Source organism: Phyllobates terribilis, unplaced genomic scaffold (assembly GCF_046119375.1).
Source record: "Phyllobates terribilis strain yellow unplaced genomic scaffold, ASM4611937v1 Scaffold_11__3_contigs__length_659146591, whole genome shotgun sequence".
Taxonomy (NCBI): domain Eukaryota; kingdom Metazoa; phylum Chordata; class Amphibia; order Anura; family Dendrobatidae; genus Phyllobates; species Phyllobates terribilis.
This window is the reverse complement of record NW_027362771.1, coordinates 30,508,428-30,529,395: the sequence shown is the minus strand read 5'-3', so window position 1 is coordinate 30,529,395 and position 20,968 is coordinate 30,508,428. Positions and strand designations below refer to the sequence as shown.

General features: G+C 43.7%; 1 protein-coding gene across 3 annotated transcripts in view; it reads right to left on the bottom strand.

Moving 5' to 3' along the window:
* Positions 1–20,968, bottom strand: part of RGS14 (regulator of G protein signaling 14) — a 311,115-nt gene that overhangs the window by 116,756 nt on the left and 173,391 nt on the right. For all 3 annotated transcript variants that reach the window (XM_073651170.1, XM_073651171.1, XM_073651172.1), the window contains one exon: positions 12,715–12,858. In XM_073651170.1, the coding sequence (XP_073507271.1) occupies positions 12,715–12,858 (144 nt within the window). The remainder of the gene's footprint in view (positions 1–12,714; positions 12,859–20,968) is intronic.

Below are 20,968 nucleotides of genomic sequence, written 5' to 3'. Positions count from 1 at the left end.
GACTTAACGGTAACAACCCAGTTAAAAGGTAGTTTTGAAGATCCCATTATGTTTTACAAAGCACAGTAAATGCATACTTTTTTTGTTATTATACAGGCTAAGTCTAACAGAACATTTCTTTCTTATTGTTCCTTTGAGTCTTTTTTCATCTCTATCAGCCCCTCTGTGTATCCAACTTCACATAGCAGAATGGGAGGTCATATTCTTACACTGCTAAAACTACATTTCTCAGCAGAACTTGCTTCTCATCAGTGCTGCAGACCCACTTCCTCCCTCCCATGACTTGCCCCTCCACTCGGAGTTATCACCAAGCTAAACTAAGTGTAGAAATCATCTTACCCCATCAAAGACAACATCGGCAAGGAGTTTATATGTTCTCCCCAAGTTTGTGTGGGTTTCCTCCGGGTTCTCCGGTTTCCTCCCACACTCCAAAGACATCTGTTCTCAGATGTTCTCTTTAATTAGTTACTCACTACTGTATATACCATACCATCCTGCAGTACATTACTCCTCTCAGCCCCTATACACAACACTATCCTGCAGTAGATTCCTCTTAGTTATCATAACACAGGCACACCACTGCTTCCTGGTATGAGCTCTACATTGTAATAACACCCATAATATTTGTCATGCCTTTACATGCAACCAGAGCAGTACAGGCATCATGCCTGAGGGTGCGTGCCCACGATGCATTTTTCAAGCGTTTTTGCTGCAGAATTTGCGCAGCGTAAATGCTTGTAAAACGCTTTGGTAATCGGTCCCCCATGGTCCCCAATGACTATCTGCAAGTTCAATGCCCATAATGGGGAATTTTCCGCAGCGTGTTTGATGTGCGGAAAAATCCGCAGCATGTCCATTATTTGTGCGTTTACGCATGCGGAATTGCCTTCTTCAATGCATTAGAAAAACGCAAGGCAATTCCGCATGTGCAAAACGCTTCAAAAACGTGCGAAAAACGCGTGTGAGATTCCGCATGCATTTTTCCAGGCAAGGACATGCAGAAATGAAACGGAAATTTTCCGCTTAATTTCTGCATTGTGGGCACATAGCCTGCTGGTCGAGTATTATCACGCACAGGTTAAGCATCAAGGAAGCTTGATAACTGAAGGAGCCCTATGGGCAGCAGGATTCTGGGTAATAGGAGCTAAGCGACTTGTGAGTATAGTCATTTTCAAATGTACTGTTTGCCGGAAACTCCCATGGTTCATGTCAATTCCAAAAAATGGCTGACCTTCCAGCAGACTGTTTGAGTACCAAACCCCCCTTTACCAAGGTGGGTCTCGATGTGTTTGGTCCCTGGTCTGCTACTGCATATTATACTAGAGGAGGACATGCAAACAGCAAGTGCTGGGCTGTCTTATTCACATTTTTGAGCATTAGAGCTGTACACATAGAAGTCATGGACACATCTGGCTTCATAAATGTCCTCAGACAATTAAATTCACTCAGAGGACTTATAAAGCACTAGCTTTTACCCGCGGCTTCGCTCGCGTGGAATTTGGTCTGCCACATTAAGTTTCGTGACAGATCATTTTAATAGTAAAAAAATAATCTTAATAGTAAAAAAAAATAATCTTAATAGTAAAAAAAAAATAATCTTATTTAGTTACTCGTACATCCAAAATTTCAGATGTCTAACTTCAAAACTGACGGATTCCATACAATCTTTGAACCCCTATAATATGAAGAGGGAAACTCTTGAGGGTGGAATTATCAAAATTCCTTTCTTAGTGCTCATTTAAGCTATAATAGAACATATCTGCAAATTTCAAGATGCTAAGTTCAGTGGTTTCGGCTGTGCGTTGACTGCTAGGTGTGTCAGTCAATCAGGTTTACAGTTTTATATAATCTTCGCCTGTATGGTGTGTTTATAAAAAGTAGCCCTATGTCCTTCCCCAGGCTTGAAATTATCCATATCAAATTTCATCACAAACGGATTACTAAACACTGATTAATAAACAGGACGGACTGAAGTTACTTGCGTTTAATATTGTTCGTGTTAGTAAAGAATTAGTATGTAATTGGAATAATGGACATCTGCAGGTAATTTATCTATGTGTTTTTACTGCAATATACTCCTGTAAACTATGTTATTTGATTTCTTTCGTTCAGCGAAAATATGTAGATTTTGCGATTTAGAAACACGTGAGCAAGCTACGTATAGCTGACCGTGGGAACAACAGGGCGTGCCTAAATGTATCCCCGCTACCTTCAAAGTTTGCCCTTGCGATTTATTGATGGTCATTGAAAATGCAACTTTAAGTGGGAACTGCAAACGTTTGAAATTAAAGGGTAAGTTATTGGGTATTATTGGGATGCGTGGTATAAGAATATTTTCACCCTTAGCTTCTCCAGTTAAAATTGTGGCCTTTACAATGTGCCTGCCTAGTTCAGTGACTCGCAATCTAGTGCCATTACATAATCTCGGGGCGTCCAAGTTGCGCATTAACAAAATGGGTATACCGACCTTTAATTCGAGCTTATGAGATGGGACCCCGGATAGCTCCAAAGAGTTAAGAAACTCCACGGGGTAGCTCGTACAGTCTTCAGATGACATGACTGTGTCGATGGAGTTGTAGGTTGTTGCATCGCTGATTACTTGGTCCAAGATAATTTTATTGATTTTCGCAACTGTTTCATTTCTTGGTGCTAGTATAGTTCTTTCACATAGCCAATTTTCATCGTGGATGTTTTGTTGCAAATTTGGAAAAACTTGAGCAATAAGTGCGTCTTCCGAATCCACAACATGACAAAATTGGTTAGTGAATAGAACCATACCTTCTTCGTCAGTTTCGATTTGACCTTCACCGATCTCGAGCAGTTTCTCAGCGTACGCGCCCGACTCTAGATCACTGAATAACTGGACACGCATGTTGGTGGTGAGGTGCAGCTTTTCAACTTTGGTCCATAATTATGAGGATTTCAGACATGCGTTAATTTCGTCTGCTGCAGTGCCTCGCTCGATGACAGGCAAAATTTGCCTAAAGTCCCCAGCCAATAAAACAACCACACCACCCATTATTGTTTGTTTACTGTGTAAGTCTTGTAGACAACGATCAAGAGCTTCGATGACGCGTTTGTGTGACATTGTGCACTCGTCCCACACGATTAGTTTGCACTGTTGCAACAGGAGGCCACGGGCGCTGCTCTTGCTGATATTACACGATGGGGTTTCTTCGTTCACCAGATTAAGAGGTAATTTAAAGACTGAATGTGCCATCCGTCCACCGCTTAGAAATGTTGCAGCAATTCCAGAGGAAGCCACAGCTAATGCAACGTTATGACCGCTACGAATTTTTGCTAAAAGTAAATTAAGCAAGAAAGTTTTTCCTGTACCACCCGGGGCATCAAGGAAAAAAAGTCCGCCTTCACCATTCTCAACTCGTCCTACTATTCTGTGATAAATCTCTCTTTGATCAGGTAGCAAACGTGGCTCAGTTTCGCAAACGTGAGCGTCTAACTGGTTGGTATCATAGCATAGCTCTTTTATCAACTCGTTCGACAGCTCTCCTCTACGCCGCGGTGAGGGTAGACCAAAATCGGACAATTTCTTTCCAGAAATTATTAATATTTTGTCCTCGATAAGCCCCAACGCCTCATTGAAACAGAGATCATCGTTATCGTGATCCATTCTTTCAAATCTGTGCATGATATCCTCTGATAACGCAGTTTTATACTTGTGCCAGAGTTGTAGAGGATTGGATAAACCGCAAGTGCATATCAATATGGCAAACAGCTCTCTTATTTGCGCCGGGGAGCGACATAGCACGGCCTCTTCTAAGGTGGTATCCCAGTGGTTATCATCTTCCAACAACCCCATCTTCTCACACACCTGCCGAAAAGTTGCAAGTTCTTGACCTTCAAATGTTTTTAAATCCGAGAAGTTGGTTGGACCCCTTAGCAGAAGTTTTTAAATCCGAGAAGTTGGTTGGACCCCTTAGCAGAAGTTGGTTGGACCCATTCAGCAGAATACACAAGCAATAACATTCAAAATTGCTAACGTGCACCGTGTAAATGCGACCTAGAGCGTCTCCTGCCTTCACACCTGGCCAGCCATCGACAGGTGTTGCTTGTAAACGACGTTTCCATTGCTTCCATGCCACATTCCAAGTATAGTAGCGAGGCACGTCAATGTAAAGTAATGTTTTTGCAAACGTATCACTTTGGCACAACAGGAAAAATGCAGTTAGTGTAGTTTTAGGTGGTGCTTCTAATCTCTCTCTAAAATTATTTTCCGTAAAGTAAACCCTCTTACCATTGGGTAAATGAATCGCGAGATGAGTGACGGTTGGGTGTCTCTCGTGCAGAGGCAGACCTAAGATCCGCCACGCTGCTTCGTTACTACTAACATATCGGCCGGTTCTAAAGGTCTGCACCTCATCTCTTGGGTCAATGTTAACATTCCCTTGCTGGCGGATGTTAAAAATAGCCTGGTCGCTACCCTTATTAATATATTTACAAATATATTTTATCGCCTGTACCGTATTACAGAACTCTACTTTTAAATGAGAATTAAAAAATTTTGATAAGAGTGGAGAATATGGGACCACCCAGCTATTGTCCATCAATATTTCCTGTGTTCTTCTACGGGTTTTTATAATCGTCGTGCGTCCACCATTCTCTGGTGCTCTGCGCCTGTACAAAGGATAACCTTTGTCATTGGTTTGAGTATCTTTTAAAAGCTTCCTCGGATATTTTTTGGTACATTTTCCTTCCTTCATGCATGGCGATGAAGAATTGAATGTACCACATGGTCTGTGAATCATATTCTTTGTCACTGTATCATAGAGCTTTTGATCGGTTTCTGTGTTTGGTATCTCAGCACATATGATATCGTCAATTTGGCTCGGATGCAATTTTTCCTTTAACCACAGCAGTAAGTGCACATGAGGCAAACCTCGCTTTTGCCACTCGATCGAGTACATGAAGCATTGCATATCACCAAATATGTTACCTTTTGTAAGTAGAGCTACCAACTTCTGTACTTTTATTCTAAATACTCGAGCTGTTAAGTCATGTCTGTCCATTGAGTTTTGACCAGCCATAAGCTCTTTGGTGATTTCTGGCCAAGCGGGGTTGCTAGTCATTGTAATAAATAAATCAGGCCTCCCATAATTACGTACGTATGTGAACGCATCTTGTGTGTATTCATGTAGGTATCTCGGGCTATTTACAAATGATGACGGGAGAATCACCATCTGACCTAAGTTATTTGGATCCAAATCCGCATCATTTCTTATTGCATCTTGCAAGTGAATATAATTTTCTGCGCGCAGTTTTTTTTTATTTAAAGAAATGAACCTTAAGCGCTCACTTTCCATCTTTACATACATGTCGACCAGAAACTGATGAAGTAGGAGCCTACACTAAAGCATCAAATTAAAATCGCTGCGACGGACCATCAAGTGAAAGGAATAAAAATCTTTGCAGGACACCTTTTTGCTTGGCATTGCTTGTTTGGTAATTGGATTTATCTGAGGAGTATCAATGCTGTACCCCTCTTGTCCTTTCCAAAAAAGTATTGGGTACTCGAGAGCGTCATAGAATCTATGTGTATCGGGAACCCTAGTGAGCATGCCATCGCGCGGCGGCACAACGATGTCCCGAGACATAGTTTGTTCGCTACTAACTACTACAGCAGCTATTTCATTTGTAGTAGGGGCATTGAATCGTCTCTCATGTTGACCACGTGGTACACGGTCTGGGTGAATCACTACTTTGAAATGATCGTCATTGATCATTCTGTCTCTAGCCGTTTTAAATTCATGCACCAAAATGTTGTGGTCGTGAAGTACTCGTTGTAATTTTTTAACTATGTTTCTATCTACGCTTTGCACGCCTGTTGATTTGTTCTTCTTCGTCACCTATGAAATAAACTTGTAAAAATTGTGGTTGCGAAATGGACGTAGGAATTAAAGAACCGATACGGTGGTATACTTGTCCTTGTATTGTAAAGGTCGGGCAAAACTCTGGCATTGAGACAATTTGATCTGCTCCAAAAGACGTCATATGAAAGCACATGTTGTATTTTCTTATATTATTTAGAAAAAGGTGAGATTCATCAGTTTCATTAGAGAAAAGCTCTTTTAAAGGTTGAACTGGCTCGTCTATATAAGGAAGAGCTACTTTCCCGCCCAAACAACACATACCTGCTGCTTCCTCTTTCCACTTAAGAGCTCCGCAATATTTGCAATCTATGGTCATTGCTTCTATTTTTATAAGCTTGTGAGTTTCATAATCAAGAGTCTCGTCATACTCAAATGCAGCTTTATTAAACAATATCCATGTATTTCTTGTAAATGTTTGACGTCGCTGTGCTGCCCTTTCAGCAACAGTGCATCTGCGAGATTCGGCCATTTCATAAGTTTCAGTGGCTCTTTGGGACGCCATGTAAGTCGCTTGCTGCTGACGTCGAGCTTGGGACTGTTCTGGAGTTTCAGCAGCCCGTTGAGATGTCAGATACTCCGCATGCTGTTCACGTCGGGCTTGGGACTGTTCTTGAGTTTCAGCAGCCCGTTGAGATGCCAAAAACTCCGCATTCCGTTCACGTCAGGCTTGGGATTGTTCTGGAATCTCTGCAGCTCTACGTGCTGCACAACGCACCGCCTGCTCAAGCCTTCGTTGCTCGGCTTGTTGAGATGTCTCATCACGTCTAATTATTTTCATAGCTCAGGCTTTATTAGAGCTTTGCGAAATGTTAGACTTACGCTTTCGCGGCATTTTTCTAAGTACTAATTACAAAATAGGTACTTAGTAAAGTTCAAACAAAATACTAAAACAATCTAATTAGTTATATTACGATCGCTGTACAGACAATATCAGTTGTATATGACTGGTCTATGAGGAGCAGCTGTGGCGCGGTTACCCATAGCAACCATTCCCAGTGCTCTGTGGGAGCTGAGAGCAGCCTGCTGGTGCTGTGGGTGACATGCTGCGCTGCACACACACAGGGCTGTGCTGCACACAGGAGGGGAGGACGCCATTTGTGTAGCGCTGCTGCCGATGCTGTCAGGCTGCAGTGTGTGCATCCTCCATGGAGCCGCGCTCAGGTTACTGCCCCTCCCCGTGTGTGAGTCACTTCCCCTCCGCCCAGGTGAGGCGTTCGGAACTTTCCCGGCTGCAGCAGCTGGCGCAGGTGAGCGCATGTTTTATTATACGGTGTTATGTGGAGGGACAATGGCGGCGGGGACCCCCTGTGTGAGGACAATGACGGCCCAGTGCCCCCGGGCAACCTGCAGGAGGAAGCCTCACACTCCCCCCGGGCTGTGGGCGCGGGCAGGCCGTGCTGGGACGTGTAGTTCCCTAGTAACCTGTTCCTAACATATGGGCTGTTTTCTGTGTTTTTTTTTTTTTTATTAAGTCTGAGAAAATGTCATAAATTATCCTTCTCCCTTCAGCTGTTTCCAGAGTGTAATGTATCAGGGTGAGCTCATGACTGTCAGCTGCCAAAGTTTCTAGGAAATGTCAGTCCCTGGGGGTCGTGTGTGAACCCCCTGTGCCACACTTGTTCCTGGCCACGGTATATGATCACCCCTGTATCCTGACTGTGGACAGGCGGCAACTGTGACCTCACTATACAATGATCCACTATGGGCAAATTATTGTATTATCAATCTCTTCTGACTGCTGTAAATCAGCCATTTAAATATCACCTGTGTATGTGTGTATATAAGAGAGCTCTCAGAGGCCAGATTTTTTTCCGACTTAATTGACATGTATCGTTATATTATGACCAAAATTACATAAAATCATTACAAATTGTAGCCTATATGTTATTCCGATGTATAATCTATATTACTGTAAAGTTTCATGCAAATCCGTCCAGTAGTTTTTTCGTGAAAGAGTAACAAACATACATACTCACAAACTTTCGCATTTATAATATTAGTAGGATATCTGCTCTGACAGGGGATCTAACTTTGTTGGAGCATGTGGTGAACTAAAGATTCCCTCAAACCTGGATATTAACCGAGTAGAAAGATGTCTTTCCGAACTGGGTTGCACGTGGACCTTCAATCCACCCCACTCATGGGGAATGCTTAAGAAACAAGCATTCCTCACATGTATTAAAGCTGTCGAACAGTCGCAAATCATGCACACATGAGTGATTCAAACATATCACCGAGCACGAGGAAGATACTCGATACTCGCCCGAGCATACTCGCCGAAAGTGTTAACCGAACATACTCGCTCATCACTAGATAGTACACCTTTTCATGCTGGGATGGTTTTTATGTTTTTTTTATCTAAATAGCGTTAACTAAGTACCCTATGTTGTTACATGTTCTATTTCTACTTACTTATTTAATTGCTGTAGGGTACATACTCATTTTGTTTTTTGTTTGTTGTTGTTTTTCTTGGGCTTTGTTTGTGAAATGGCCACAGTGTGAACATGCTCTTAAGCTTTCCAGATCGTTTTTTCTTTTGTTTGACTGAGGATATGCTGTATAGTTTGGACTTTAAGACGCACTTCAAGTTTAGAAAATAGGAAAAACATATTTCCTCCTAATTAAAACTTACCTGTTGGTGAAAAAAAGGGGAAGGGTCAATGTACAGTGCACAAATATACACAACACTGCTGCATGCACATTACATACATACTCAGATCTGCTTGATATGCACACACATAGCTCTACTACATACAGTACAGACCAAAAGTTTGGACACACCTTCTCATTTAAAGATTTTTCTGTATTTTCATGACTTTGAAAATTGTACATTCACACTGAAGGAATCAAAACTATGAATTAAAACATGTGGAATTATATACTAAACAAAAAGTGTGAAACAACTGAAAATATGTCTTATATTCTAGGTTCTTCAAAGTAGCCACTTTTTGCTTGGATGACTGCTTTGCACACTCTTGGCATTCTCTTGATGAGCTTCAAGAGGTAGTCACTGGAAATGGTCTTCACTTCACAGATGTGCCCTGTCAGGTTTAATAAGTGGGATTTCTTGCCTTATAAATGGGGTTGGGACAATCAGTTGTGTTGTGCAGAAGTCTGGTGGATACACAGCTGATAGTCCTACTGAATTGACTGTTAGAATTTGTATTATGGAAAGAAAAAAGCAGCTAAGTAAAGAAAAATGAGTGGCCATAATTACTTTTAGAAATTAAGGTCAGTCAGTGTGAAAAATTGGGAAAACTTTGAAAGTGTCCCCAAGTGCAGTTGCAAAAACCATCAAGTGCTACAAAGAAACTGGCTTACATGAGGACCGCCCCAGGAAAGTAAGACCAAGAGTCATCTCTGCTTCTGAGGATAAGTTTATCCCAGTCACCAGCCTCAGAAATCGCAGGTTAATAGCAGCTCAGATTAGAGACCAGGTCAATGCTACACAGAGTTCTAGCAGCAGACACATCTCTTCAACAACTGTTAAGAGGAGACTTTGTGCAGCAGGCCTTCATGGTAAAATAGCTGCTAGGAAACCACTGCTAAGGACAGGCAACAAGCAGAGAAGACTTGTTTGGGCTAAAGAACACAAAGAATGGACATTACACCAGTGGAAATCTGTGCTTTGGTCTGATGAGTCCAAATTTGAGATCTTTGGTTCCAACCACCGTGTCTGTGCGACGCAGAAAAGGTGAACGGATGGACTCTACATGCCTGGTTCCCACCGTGAAGCATGGAGGAGGAGGTGTGATGGTTGTGTGGGTGCTTTGTTGGTGACATTGTTGGGGATTGATTCAAAATTGGAGGCATACTGAACCAGCATGGCTACCACAGCATCTTGCAGCGGCATGCTATTCCATCCAGTTTGCGTTCAGTTGGACCATCATTTATTTTTCAACAGGACAATGACCCCAAACACACCTCCAGGCTGTGTAAGGGCTATTTAACCAAGAAGGAGAGTGATGGGGTGCTACGCCATGACCTGGCCTCCACAGTCACCAGACCTGAACCCAATCGAGATGGTTTGGGGTGAGCTGGACCGCAGAGTGAAGGCAAAAGGGCCAACAAGTGCTAAGTATCTCTGGGAACTTCTTCAAGATTGTTGGAAGACCATTTCCAGTGACTACCTCTTGAAGCTCATCAAGAGAATGCCAAGAGTGTGCAAAGCCGTCATCAAAGCAAAAGGTGGCTACTTTGAAGAGCCTAGAATATAAGACATATTTTCAGTTATTTCACACTTTTTTGTTAAGTATATAATTCCACATGTGTTAATTCATAGTTTTGATGCCTTCAGTGTGAATGTACAATTTTCATAGTCAAGAAAATACAGAAAAATCTTTAAATGAGAAGGTGTGTCCAAACTTTTGGTCTGTACTGTACACTCACAGATTTGCTACATGCGTATGCTTAATCATAGCTCTGCTACATCAACACACTCACAGCTCAGCTATATCAACACAAACACAAATCAGCTACATCAGCACATGGACATAGCTTGGCTACAGCAACACACACAGCTCAGCTACAATCAAACACACAGCTCAGCTACATCAACAAGCATAGTTCAGCTACATCAACACACACAGCTCAGCTTCAACACACACATAGTTCGGCTACAACACACACACAACTCAGCTACAACACGCAAACAACTTGGTTACATCATGCATACATCTCGGCTACAGAAAACACAACTCAGCTACATCAACACACACATCTCAGCCAGGAGCACACACAGACAAAAGAGGACTCCTATGCAAGAACAATAAATGGACCTTTGCAGTCCAATAGGTCATCATATTGTACAATTCCACCTACTTTAGAGGTGGAAATGGACCACCTTACATCTTGGGCCCTTAAGCGGCTGCAGAGGTAGCACCAATGGTATTTCCACCGCTGAGGCTTAGCTACATCATTAAATTACATACACACTGTATACATTACAACATTTTCCTTCCAAACATAACTAATCACATGCCCTGAAAGGTCTTTCAAATAGGTGCCTTTCTTTCCTGCTCTTTACTGATTAAACTAGGGACATACATAGAAATCACGGGGCGCTATAGCAAATGTCCTAATTGAGCCACCACCCTCCCCACTCACCACATCCCCAAAAAAATATTTGGTAGGGTAGGCAGGCTCATACAACCAAAGTTTTAAAAACACAGGAAGGGACGTGTATTGTAACTCGTACACAGTAATTATGCCTCTACTGAAGCCCCTTTGTGTTCTCATCGCATACATTATCCCTTTCATTTTCACCATAAAGTATGATGACTCCCGACACACAGTATGGTATCCCCACAGACAATTTTCCACAAAACTTGCCCTCACAAATAATACCGCCCAAACAAACTATAATGCCCCCACAGTGCCCCAACACAGTATGTTGCAACCACAATTCTTCCCACACACATTAAGATGCTACTGTAGCAAAGGCGAGAGAGCTTGTAAGGGAACTCCTACATGATGTTTCAAAGATGGAGAGAGGCTGCCATTTGCTGGCCAGACACAGTCAAGTGGAACCAAGATATGCAAGAGAAGTTGAAGGGAGAGGAGATTTAAACGCTGGACCCGATCAGGTGACTTTCAGGAAGGAGTTCCGGGAGATAAGAGGCCAGCATGCCAAACCTGAGGGGTCTTTGGCGCCAAGCAGCAGAAAGGAGCAGACGTGTTCCCTGCATGCTGGGAAGCCCCACGTGACAGGCCTAAGCCAGAGGCCTGTGAGGTGCCACAGCCGGGCACCGGTAGAAGAGCTCCTGATCCCTCACAGATGTGACCCGAGTGCTGTTCCTGCTGAGGAGACTCGGAACCTGCTTGCGGTGCTGAGTGAGTTCGCGGAACCCGACTTCGCCCGCCGACAGACGAGGTCTGGACCCCCTTACCCAAGGCTCGAGAGATTGCCTCCAACGGCCAAGCAGAGAGGACTTGAGAGACGGCTGCCCCAGGAAAGTCATGCCAGCGAAAGCAGAGGAGCTGCATACGAGAACAGGGCCGTCACTTCTACTGTTCACCCACGGTACCGGGGACAATTGGGTTTAGGTACTCAGGTTGGGAGGGGAACGGTTGGGGCTAAAGAAGCTCAACGTGATCTAATTGAATTTATCCGGAAAAAGACTCATGGCCTAGCGGGAATAACCGGTGACCCCCGCTAGAGCCATATGCACAGTTAAGGAACTCACGTGGTGTCTCCCATGATCTAGGGCACCACATTACCTTGAGAGACTTCGCATTTTGCTAATACTTCAAATTACTGTTTATTACCCTTGTTGCAATCCCTTGTTCCGCGTACCTGTTATATATATATATAGAAAACTGTTTATATTCAACTCTTACTGTTCTCGCCTTGTGTCTCTGTGCGTTGCATCCCGGCACCTGCATTACAATACCACAGAGCCCCCAACACAGTATAATGTCCTTGCAGTGACCCTCAGAACAGTGCCTCCCACAGCCCCCTCAACCTATATCTGCATGTAAATATCATTTTTGGATAAGGTATTTTTGCATATGACATGTTCCCTTTAAATCTTAGTTTTATTTTAAATGTCACATAAGAATTTGGGCTGGAGTTAGGTTGTTCATATGGCGTAAATTTGCTGTAGACATTTCTACAATTGAAATATGTATTTAATACATCCTAATATAGTTAAAGTATTTCTGCAGCATGTCTGGATTTTTGTTAAAACCAATCAAATGAATGTGGCAGAAAATATTTACTTGAGTTGGTATCTACTTTCCATGTAGAAATAGAGTAGAAAGATTATCCCGTGTAAATAAGTAGATCTATTCTTGGCTAAGATAAAGCCAGACATGTTGTTGTTACCTGCAGCTGCTGAACTTTGAAAAGGTCAGGAGTGGGTTTCTCCAGCATCTCCTCTGTGATAACTGCCTGCTGATCCACATTGACTGGACACAACGAAGTACTTGAGAGATACTCATTGTATATCCGACGGGACTCTTCTATTAGCTTCAAAACAATATGATAAGTAATGTCAGACAAAAAAGCATCATTATTGCCATTAAATGAGAATAAAAATTAAATAAAAAGTGTTCACAAACTCGAGTATAACCTCTGGGCTGGGACATGGCCCCAAAGATGCCATGCAGACAAAACACAAATTAGGCTTATACCTTTATTTCGGTAGGTGAACCCAATGTATTGGCATGATATTTTGAACATCCTTGTTTGCCATTTCATGACTTAGTTACCTACAGACTTATGGATGAGAACTGATTGAGATCCTTTCCAATGTATATTGTCTTGCCCATACTTGGACCTTAGGATAGGTCATTATTTGTCTGATTAGTGGAGGTGCAACACTTGACACCCCTGCCAATCAGTTGTTCTCTGTGTTGAAGGTGGCCAGAACTTCTCACTTGCGTATCTGCAAAGCTATTTCGACTGTATAGTAGTGTCAGCCGGGTACTACACATCTACCCCATATTTAAATCAATAGGTGGTACATGTTCAGTAGCCGGCGGTTACCACAATTTCATTCACGGAGCTGTGCTGTGCCAACATGCTGCTTATTCATCCAGAAGAGCATTGGTGAGGTCAGACACTGAGATGAACTAGAACAGAAATTATGAGCCAGACCAACATCAAAGTTGTTTGATAGGATTGAGGTCAGGGCCTGTGTGGGCAGGTAAAGTTCTTCCACCCCAAAGTAGCCTAACCATGCCTTAATGGTTCTTGCTTTCTCACTGGGAAACAGTCATGCTGGAATAGGAAAGGGCCTTCCCCAAAGATTTTTTTACAAAGCCAAAAACATACAGTTGTCCACAATGTCTTGGTATGCTGAAGCATTAAGATTTGCCTTCAATAAACTAAGGGGTCTACGCCAACCCCTGAAAAACAACCACAAAACATTATCCCTCCTCCAGCAACTTTAAAGTTGACACAACACAGTCAAGGAGGTAACTTTCTCATGGCATTGACAAAACCCAGATTCATCCATCAGACTGTCAGTTAGAAAGCATAATTCATCTCTGCACTCAAGACATTTCCACTAGTGTTGAGCCACCCCCGTAGTGTTCGGGTTCGGTTCGGTTCGTCGAACACCGGGATGTTCGAGGAACTGTTCGTCGAACTGTTCGTCGAACACCTTAGAACACCGTCGAACACCGTTAAAACCAATGGCAGGCAAACAAAAACACATATAAACACATAGAAAACACCTGCAAAGGTGTCCAAAAGCTGACAAACTGCTCAGAAGACACTCTCTTTAAAAAAGCCGGCCGGCAAATTCAGCAGCGGCATACACCGGTACCCGACAATTTAGACAAGAAGGAATAGGGCATCACACATAGATTAGATAGATAGAAACATGTCAGTCACACATATAAGAAGCACAGTGACAGTGTTGGTTACTGCACTTGTCATTTAGTGTAAAGGATTTATTAAAAAAAATATTAGTGTTTTCATGCACCGTCTCTTTAAAAAAGCCGGCCGGCAATTCAGCATCTGTACCCGACAATTTAGAACAGAAAGAATAGAGCTTCACACATAGATTAGATAGATAGAAACATGTCAGTCACATATATAATAAGTACAGTGATAGTGTTGCTTACTGTACTTGTCATTTAGTGTAAAGGATTTATTTAAAAAAATAATAGTGTTTTCATGCACTGTCTCTTTAAAAAAGCCGGCCGGCAATTCAGCAGCGGTACCCGACAATTTAGAACAGAAAGATAGAGCATCACACATAGATTAGATAGATAGAAACATATCAGTCACATATATATGAAGTACAGTGATAGTGTTGGTTACTGTACTTGTCATTTAGTATTAAAATAAAGGATTTATTATTAAAAAAATTGGCGTGGGGTTCCCCTTAATTTTAGGCTCTAGCGGAGGTTAAGCAGACGGCTGGGGCAGATGTTTGAAGCCTGGGAAGGGGGTAATACCCACGGAGCTTCCCAGGCTACTAATATCAGCCCCCAGCTGAATACATAGCCTTTACTAGCTATTAAAATGGGGGACCCCCCAAAAAAAATGACGTGGGGTCCCCCCTAATTTAATAGCTAGCAAAGGCTAGGCAGACAGCTGGTGGCTGATATTAATAGCCCAGGAAGGGAGCCATGAATATTGGCCCCCTCCCAGGCTAGAAACACCAGCCGTCAGCCGCCCCAGAAATGGCGCATTCATAGGATGCGCCAATTCTGGCACTTAGCCTCGCTCTTTCACGCTGCCCTGGTGCGGTGGCAGGGGGTAATAGGGTTGGGGTTGATGTCAGCTTATAATGCCAGCTGACAACAAGCCCAGGTTAGTAATGGAGAGGCGTCTATAAGACACCCCCATTACTAACCCCATAGTCAAAGTTAGAAAAAACACAAACACCCAGAATAAAGTCCTTTAATTGAAATAAAGACACAATCCTTTATTGTTCTAAATTAAACCATACTTACCATCACGCCCATTCCAGCTGAAGCCAACGATCTCCTGCAATAAAAGAAAAATAATAAAGCAACCTCATCCTTACCTTTCCATGGTTCCCACGACAGCTTCAGCTCTGCTACATCGAGATGACAGGCTGGACCGCAGCAGAACGCTGCCAACCAGCCTGTCATCCCGCAGACACTGAGAAGCGCAGGCTTGCTTGCGCTGCTCAGCGTCTCTCTGTGACGACATCCAGATGAGCCGAGTTCATGTCCAATGAACTCGGCTCACCTCATGCACGTCACTGACAGCGTGGGAAAATTCTCACGCTGAAGCGCTGATTGCAGGAGAATTTTCCCACGCTGTCAGTGACGTGCAGGAGGTGAGCTGAGTTCATTGGACATGAGCTCACCTCATGCACATCACTGACAGCGTGGGAGAATTCTCCTGCACTCAGCACTTCAGCGTGAGAATTTTCCCACGCTGTCAGTGACGTGCATGAGGTGAGCCGAGTTCATTGGACATGACCTCGGCTCATCTGGATGCCGTCACAGCGAGACAGTGAGGAGCGCAAGCATACCTGCGCTTCTCAGTGTCTGCGGGATGACAGACTGGATGGCAGCGTTCTGCTGCGGTCCAGCCAGTCATCTCGATGTAGCAGAGCTGAAGCTGTCGTGGGAACCATGGAAAGGTAAGGATGAGGTTGGTTTATTATTTTTCTTTTATTGCAGGAGATCGTTGGCTTCAGCTGGAATGGGTGTGATGGTAAGTATGGTTTAATTTAGAACAATAAAGAATTGTGTCTTTATTTCAATTAAAGGACTTTATTCTGGGTGTTGTGTTTTTTTTAAATACTTTACTAGAAATTCATGGCGGTCATGTCTAATACTGGCGTGACCCCATGAATTTTGGGCTTGGGGCCAGCTGATAATACCAAGCTGGCCCTAACCCCTTTATTACCCAGTGAGCCACCGCACCAGGGCCCTGGATGAGTTGGGTACAGCGCCAGAAGATGGCGCTTCTATGAACGCGCCATTTTCCGGGGTGGCTGCGGACTGCAATTTGTAGCGGGGGGGGGGCCCAGAAAGCTTGGGCCTCCCTGCGCTGCAGATTCCAGCCCCCAGCTGCCTAGTTGTACCTGGCTGGACACAAAAATAGGGCGAAGCCCCACGTACTTTTTTTTTAATTATTTCATGAAATTCATGAAATAATTAAGAAAAAAAGGCCTTCCCTATATTGTTGTGTTCGGCCAGGTACAAATAGGCAGCTGGTGGTTGGGGGCAGCCCGTTCCTGCCTGCTGTACCTGGCTGGACACAAATATAGTGCGAAGCCCCACTTCAATTTTTTTTAATTATTTCATGAAATTCATGAAATAATTAAGAAAAAAAGGGCTTCCCTATATTGTTGTGTCCGGCCAGGTACAAATAGGCAGCTGGTGGATGGGGGCAGCCCGTTCCTGCCTGCTGTACCTGGCTGGACACAAATATAGTGCGAAGCCCCACTTCAATTTTTTTAAATTATTTCAGGAAATTCATGAAATAATTTTAAAAAAATTGACGTGGGGCTTCGCACTATATTTGTGTCCAGCCAGGTACAGCAGGCAGGAACGGGCTGCCCCCAACCACCAGCTGCCTATTTGTACCTGACCGGACACAACAATATAGGGAAGCCCTTTTTTTCTTAATTATTTCATGAAATAATTTAAAGAAAATTGACGTGGGGCTTCGCCCTGTTTTTGTGTCCAGCCAGGTACAACTAGGCAGCTGGGGGCTGGAATCCGCAGCGCAGGGAGGCCCAAGCTTTCTGGGCCACCCCCGCTGCAAATTGCAGTCCGCAGCCACCCCGGAAAATGGCGCATTCATAGAAGCGCCATCTTCTGGCGCTGTACCCAACTCATCCAGGGCCCTGATGCGGTGGCTCACTGGGTAATAAAGGGGTTAGGGCCAGCTTGGCATTATCAGCTGGCCCTAAGCCCGAAATTCATGGGGTCACGCCAATATTAGACATGACCACCATGAATTTCTAGTAAAGTATTTAAAAAAAACACAACACCCAGAAAAAAGTCCTTTAATTGAAATAAACACACAATTCTTTATTGTTCTAAATTAAACCATACTTACCATCACGCCCATTCCAGCTGAAGCCAACGATCTCCTGAAATAAAAGAAAAATAATAAAGCAACATCATCCTTACCTTTCCATGGTTCCCATGACAGCTTCAGCTCTGCTACATCGAGATGACAGGCTGGACCGCAGCAGAACGCTGCCATCCAGCCTCTCATCCCGCAGACACTGAGAAGCGCAGGCTTGCTTGCGCTCCACAGTGTCTCTCTGTGAGGGCATCCAGATGAGCCGAGTTAATGTCCAATGAACTCGGCTCACCTCATGCACGTCACTGACAGCGTGGGAAAATTCTCCTGCACTCAGCGCTTCAGCGTGGGAGAATTCTCACGCTGAAGCGCTGAGTGCAGGAGAATTCTCCCACGCTGTCAGTGACGTGCAGGAGGTGAGCTGAGTTCATTGGACATGAGCTCACCTTATGCACGTCACTGACAGCGTGGGAGAATTCTCCTGCACTCACCGCTTCAGCGTGAGAATTTTCCCACGCTGTCAGTGACGTGCATGAGGTGAGCCGAGTTCATTGGACATGAACTCGGCTCATCTGGATGTCGTCACAGAGAGACGCTGAGCAGCGCAAGCAAGCCTGCGCTTCTCAGTGTCTGCGGGATGAGAGGCTGGATGGCAGCGTTCTGCTGCGGTCCAGCCTGTCATCTCGATGTAGCAGAGCTGAAGCTGTCGTGGGAACCATGGAAAGGTAAGGATGAGGTTGCTTTATTATTTTTCTTTTATTGCAGGAGATCGTTGGCTTCAGCTGGAATGGGCGTGACGGTAAGTATGGTTTAATTTAGAACAATAAAGGATTGTGTCTTTATTTCAATTAAAGGACTTTATTCTGGGTGTTTGTGTTTTTTTTAACTTTGACTATGGGGTTAGTAATGGGGGTGTCTTATAGACGCCTCTCCATTACTAACCTGGGCTTGATGTCAGCTGGCATTATAAGCTGACATCAACCCCAACCCTATTACCCCCTGCCACCGCACCAGGGCAGCGTGGAAGAGCGAGGCTAAGTGCCAGAATTGGCGCATCCTATGAATGCGCCATTTCTGGGGCGGCTGACGGCTGGTGTTTCTAGCCTGGGAGGGGGCCAATATTCATGGCTCCCTTCCTGGGCTATTAATATCAGCCACCAGCTGTCTGCCTAGCCTTTGCTAGCTATTAAATTAGGGGGGACCCCACGTCATTTTTTTTGGGGTGTCCCCCATTTTAATAGCTTGTAAAGGCTATGTATTCAGCTGGGGGCTGATATTAGTAGCCTGGGAAGCTCCGTGGGTATTACCCCCTTCCCAGGCTTCAAACATCTGCCCCAGCTGTCTGCTTAACCTCCGCTAGAGCCTAAAATTAAGGGGAACCCCACGCCAATTTTTTTAATAATAAATCCTTTATTTTAATACTAAATGACAAGTACAGTAACCAACACTATCACTGTACTTCATATATATGTGACTGACATGTTTCTATCTATCTAATCTATGTGTGAAGCTCTATTCTGTCTGTTATAAATTGTCGGGTACCGCTGCTGAATTGCCGGCCGGCTTTTTTAAAGAGACGGTGCATGAAAACACTATTATTTTTTTTGATAAATCCTTTACGCTAAATGACAAGTACAGTAAGCAGCACTTTCACTGTACTTCGTATATATGTGGCTGACATGTTTATATCTATCTAATCTATGTGTGAAGCTCTATTCTTTCGGTTCTAAATTGTCGGGTACAGGTGTATGCCGCTGCTGAATTGCCGGCTTTTCATGTTTCACTGTTGGCACTGTTCCCATCGATTTGGGCAATCACTGTAATGCCACAACCACCATGGCTGTGGCATTACAGTGAGTGGCAGACAATCCCTGCATGATTGGTGCTCTAAATAGCACCAGACATGCAGGACACGCTTTTGGTGCACGAACAGTTATCGAACATAACCTCGAACAGCCGAATTTTTTGCAAATCGTTCGGGTTCGTTGAACAACTCGAACACCGCTCAAAACAGCTCGAATTTGAGATTGGCGAACAGTTCTAGTCGAACACCGCTCATCTCTAATTTCCACTGCTCCAGAGTCTAATGCTGACATGCTTTACACCACTCCATCTGCTGTTTGGCATTTTGCTTAATAATGTAAGAAATGCAAGAAGTTGCTCATTCATAAATCTCTCAGTGCACAGTTTTTGTGCAAATCACGCCGGTGACTTGCACAGGTGGTAAGCGTTGCCCTACTAACTGCAGTCACCGCTCTGCTCTCCCTAGTCTCGGGCTTTCTCGCTGAGCTGCCTCTTACTGCATCTGCAACAATGCTGCATCCTCCTGCTGCTGGTGAATATCCACCTGCCAATAGGGAGGCGCGGCCAGATTCTGTTGGAACTTAACCACTGCAGGACACAGTGAGATTAACTTCCCTTGCCTATCCTCAAGCACTAGGGGGTTTATTAGGTGGCTCATCCAATCACTCCTGGCCTGATCTATGGTTATATTTCAATTCCTGTTTAGTTTCCTGTAAGGTGCTCTCTTGTATTGTCTCTCCTTGTATTGTCAACTTGCTTATTCTGATTTCCCTGCTTCTGACTTCGGCTACAAATATTGAAGCTGAAAACAAAATTATTGACCACCCAGGTCACATACACAGTTAATTCTCTACAATGGAACAATCCAAATCTGTTCAACGGCTCCAATAGTAGATCATATAGGACAAATGACGTACAAGAACATAATTATGCAAAAGATACAAAGTTTATTGTCAATATAGAGTTTAAAAATGACATACTTAGTGAACAAAGCAGCATAAATACATTACTGGTAAGCTATGAAAAAAAAATATACCCAGGACTGAAAAAACATGTTACTCACATGTGTGTTTGTCAATGTGTCAGTCCAGGTATCGTCACCCCTATGCGCATTTCAGAAGAAGGCACAGCACCGAAACGCGCGTAGGGGTGACGATACCTGGACTGACACATTGACAAACACACATGTGAGTGACATGAATTTCTTATGTACCTCTGAATGCTAAATGGAGATTTTTTTCTTTGGTTCTAGTCATGCACTGTGCAATTTAGTGGCTCATTGGAGCTTCCCTGATAGTCTCTATGCTATCAGCTGGGTCATGGTATATGTTTGACATATCCATATTTGCATTTGTTCCATTTTAGTGACTCTTCATACTAGCTTTGTACCATGTGTTTTTTTCAGTTCTGGGTATATTTTTTTTTTCATAGCTTACCACTAATGTATTTATGCTGCTTTGTTCACTAAGTATGTCATTTTTAAACTCTATATTGACAATAAACTTTGTATCTTTTGCATAATTATGTTCTTGTACGTCATTTGTCCTATATGATCAAATATTGAAGCTGTGCTGCCTGCCCTGACCTTGGATTGTCTGACTACGTCTTTGCCTTTGTCCACCTGTACCTCGTACCCGTGTCTATGACCTTGTGGTTGGCTGCTGCAGACCTGGGGACTGCCCTGGAGTGGTACCTGGTGACTACCTGTGGCCAAACCATCAGAGTCTCTATTGAATACCAGGTAGTCACTTAGTGACGTCCCTCCAGGGTAAGCCCAGCCTGTGATGCAGTGGGCCCACACCAA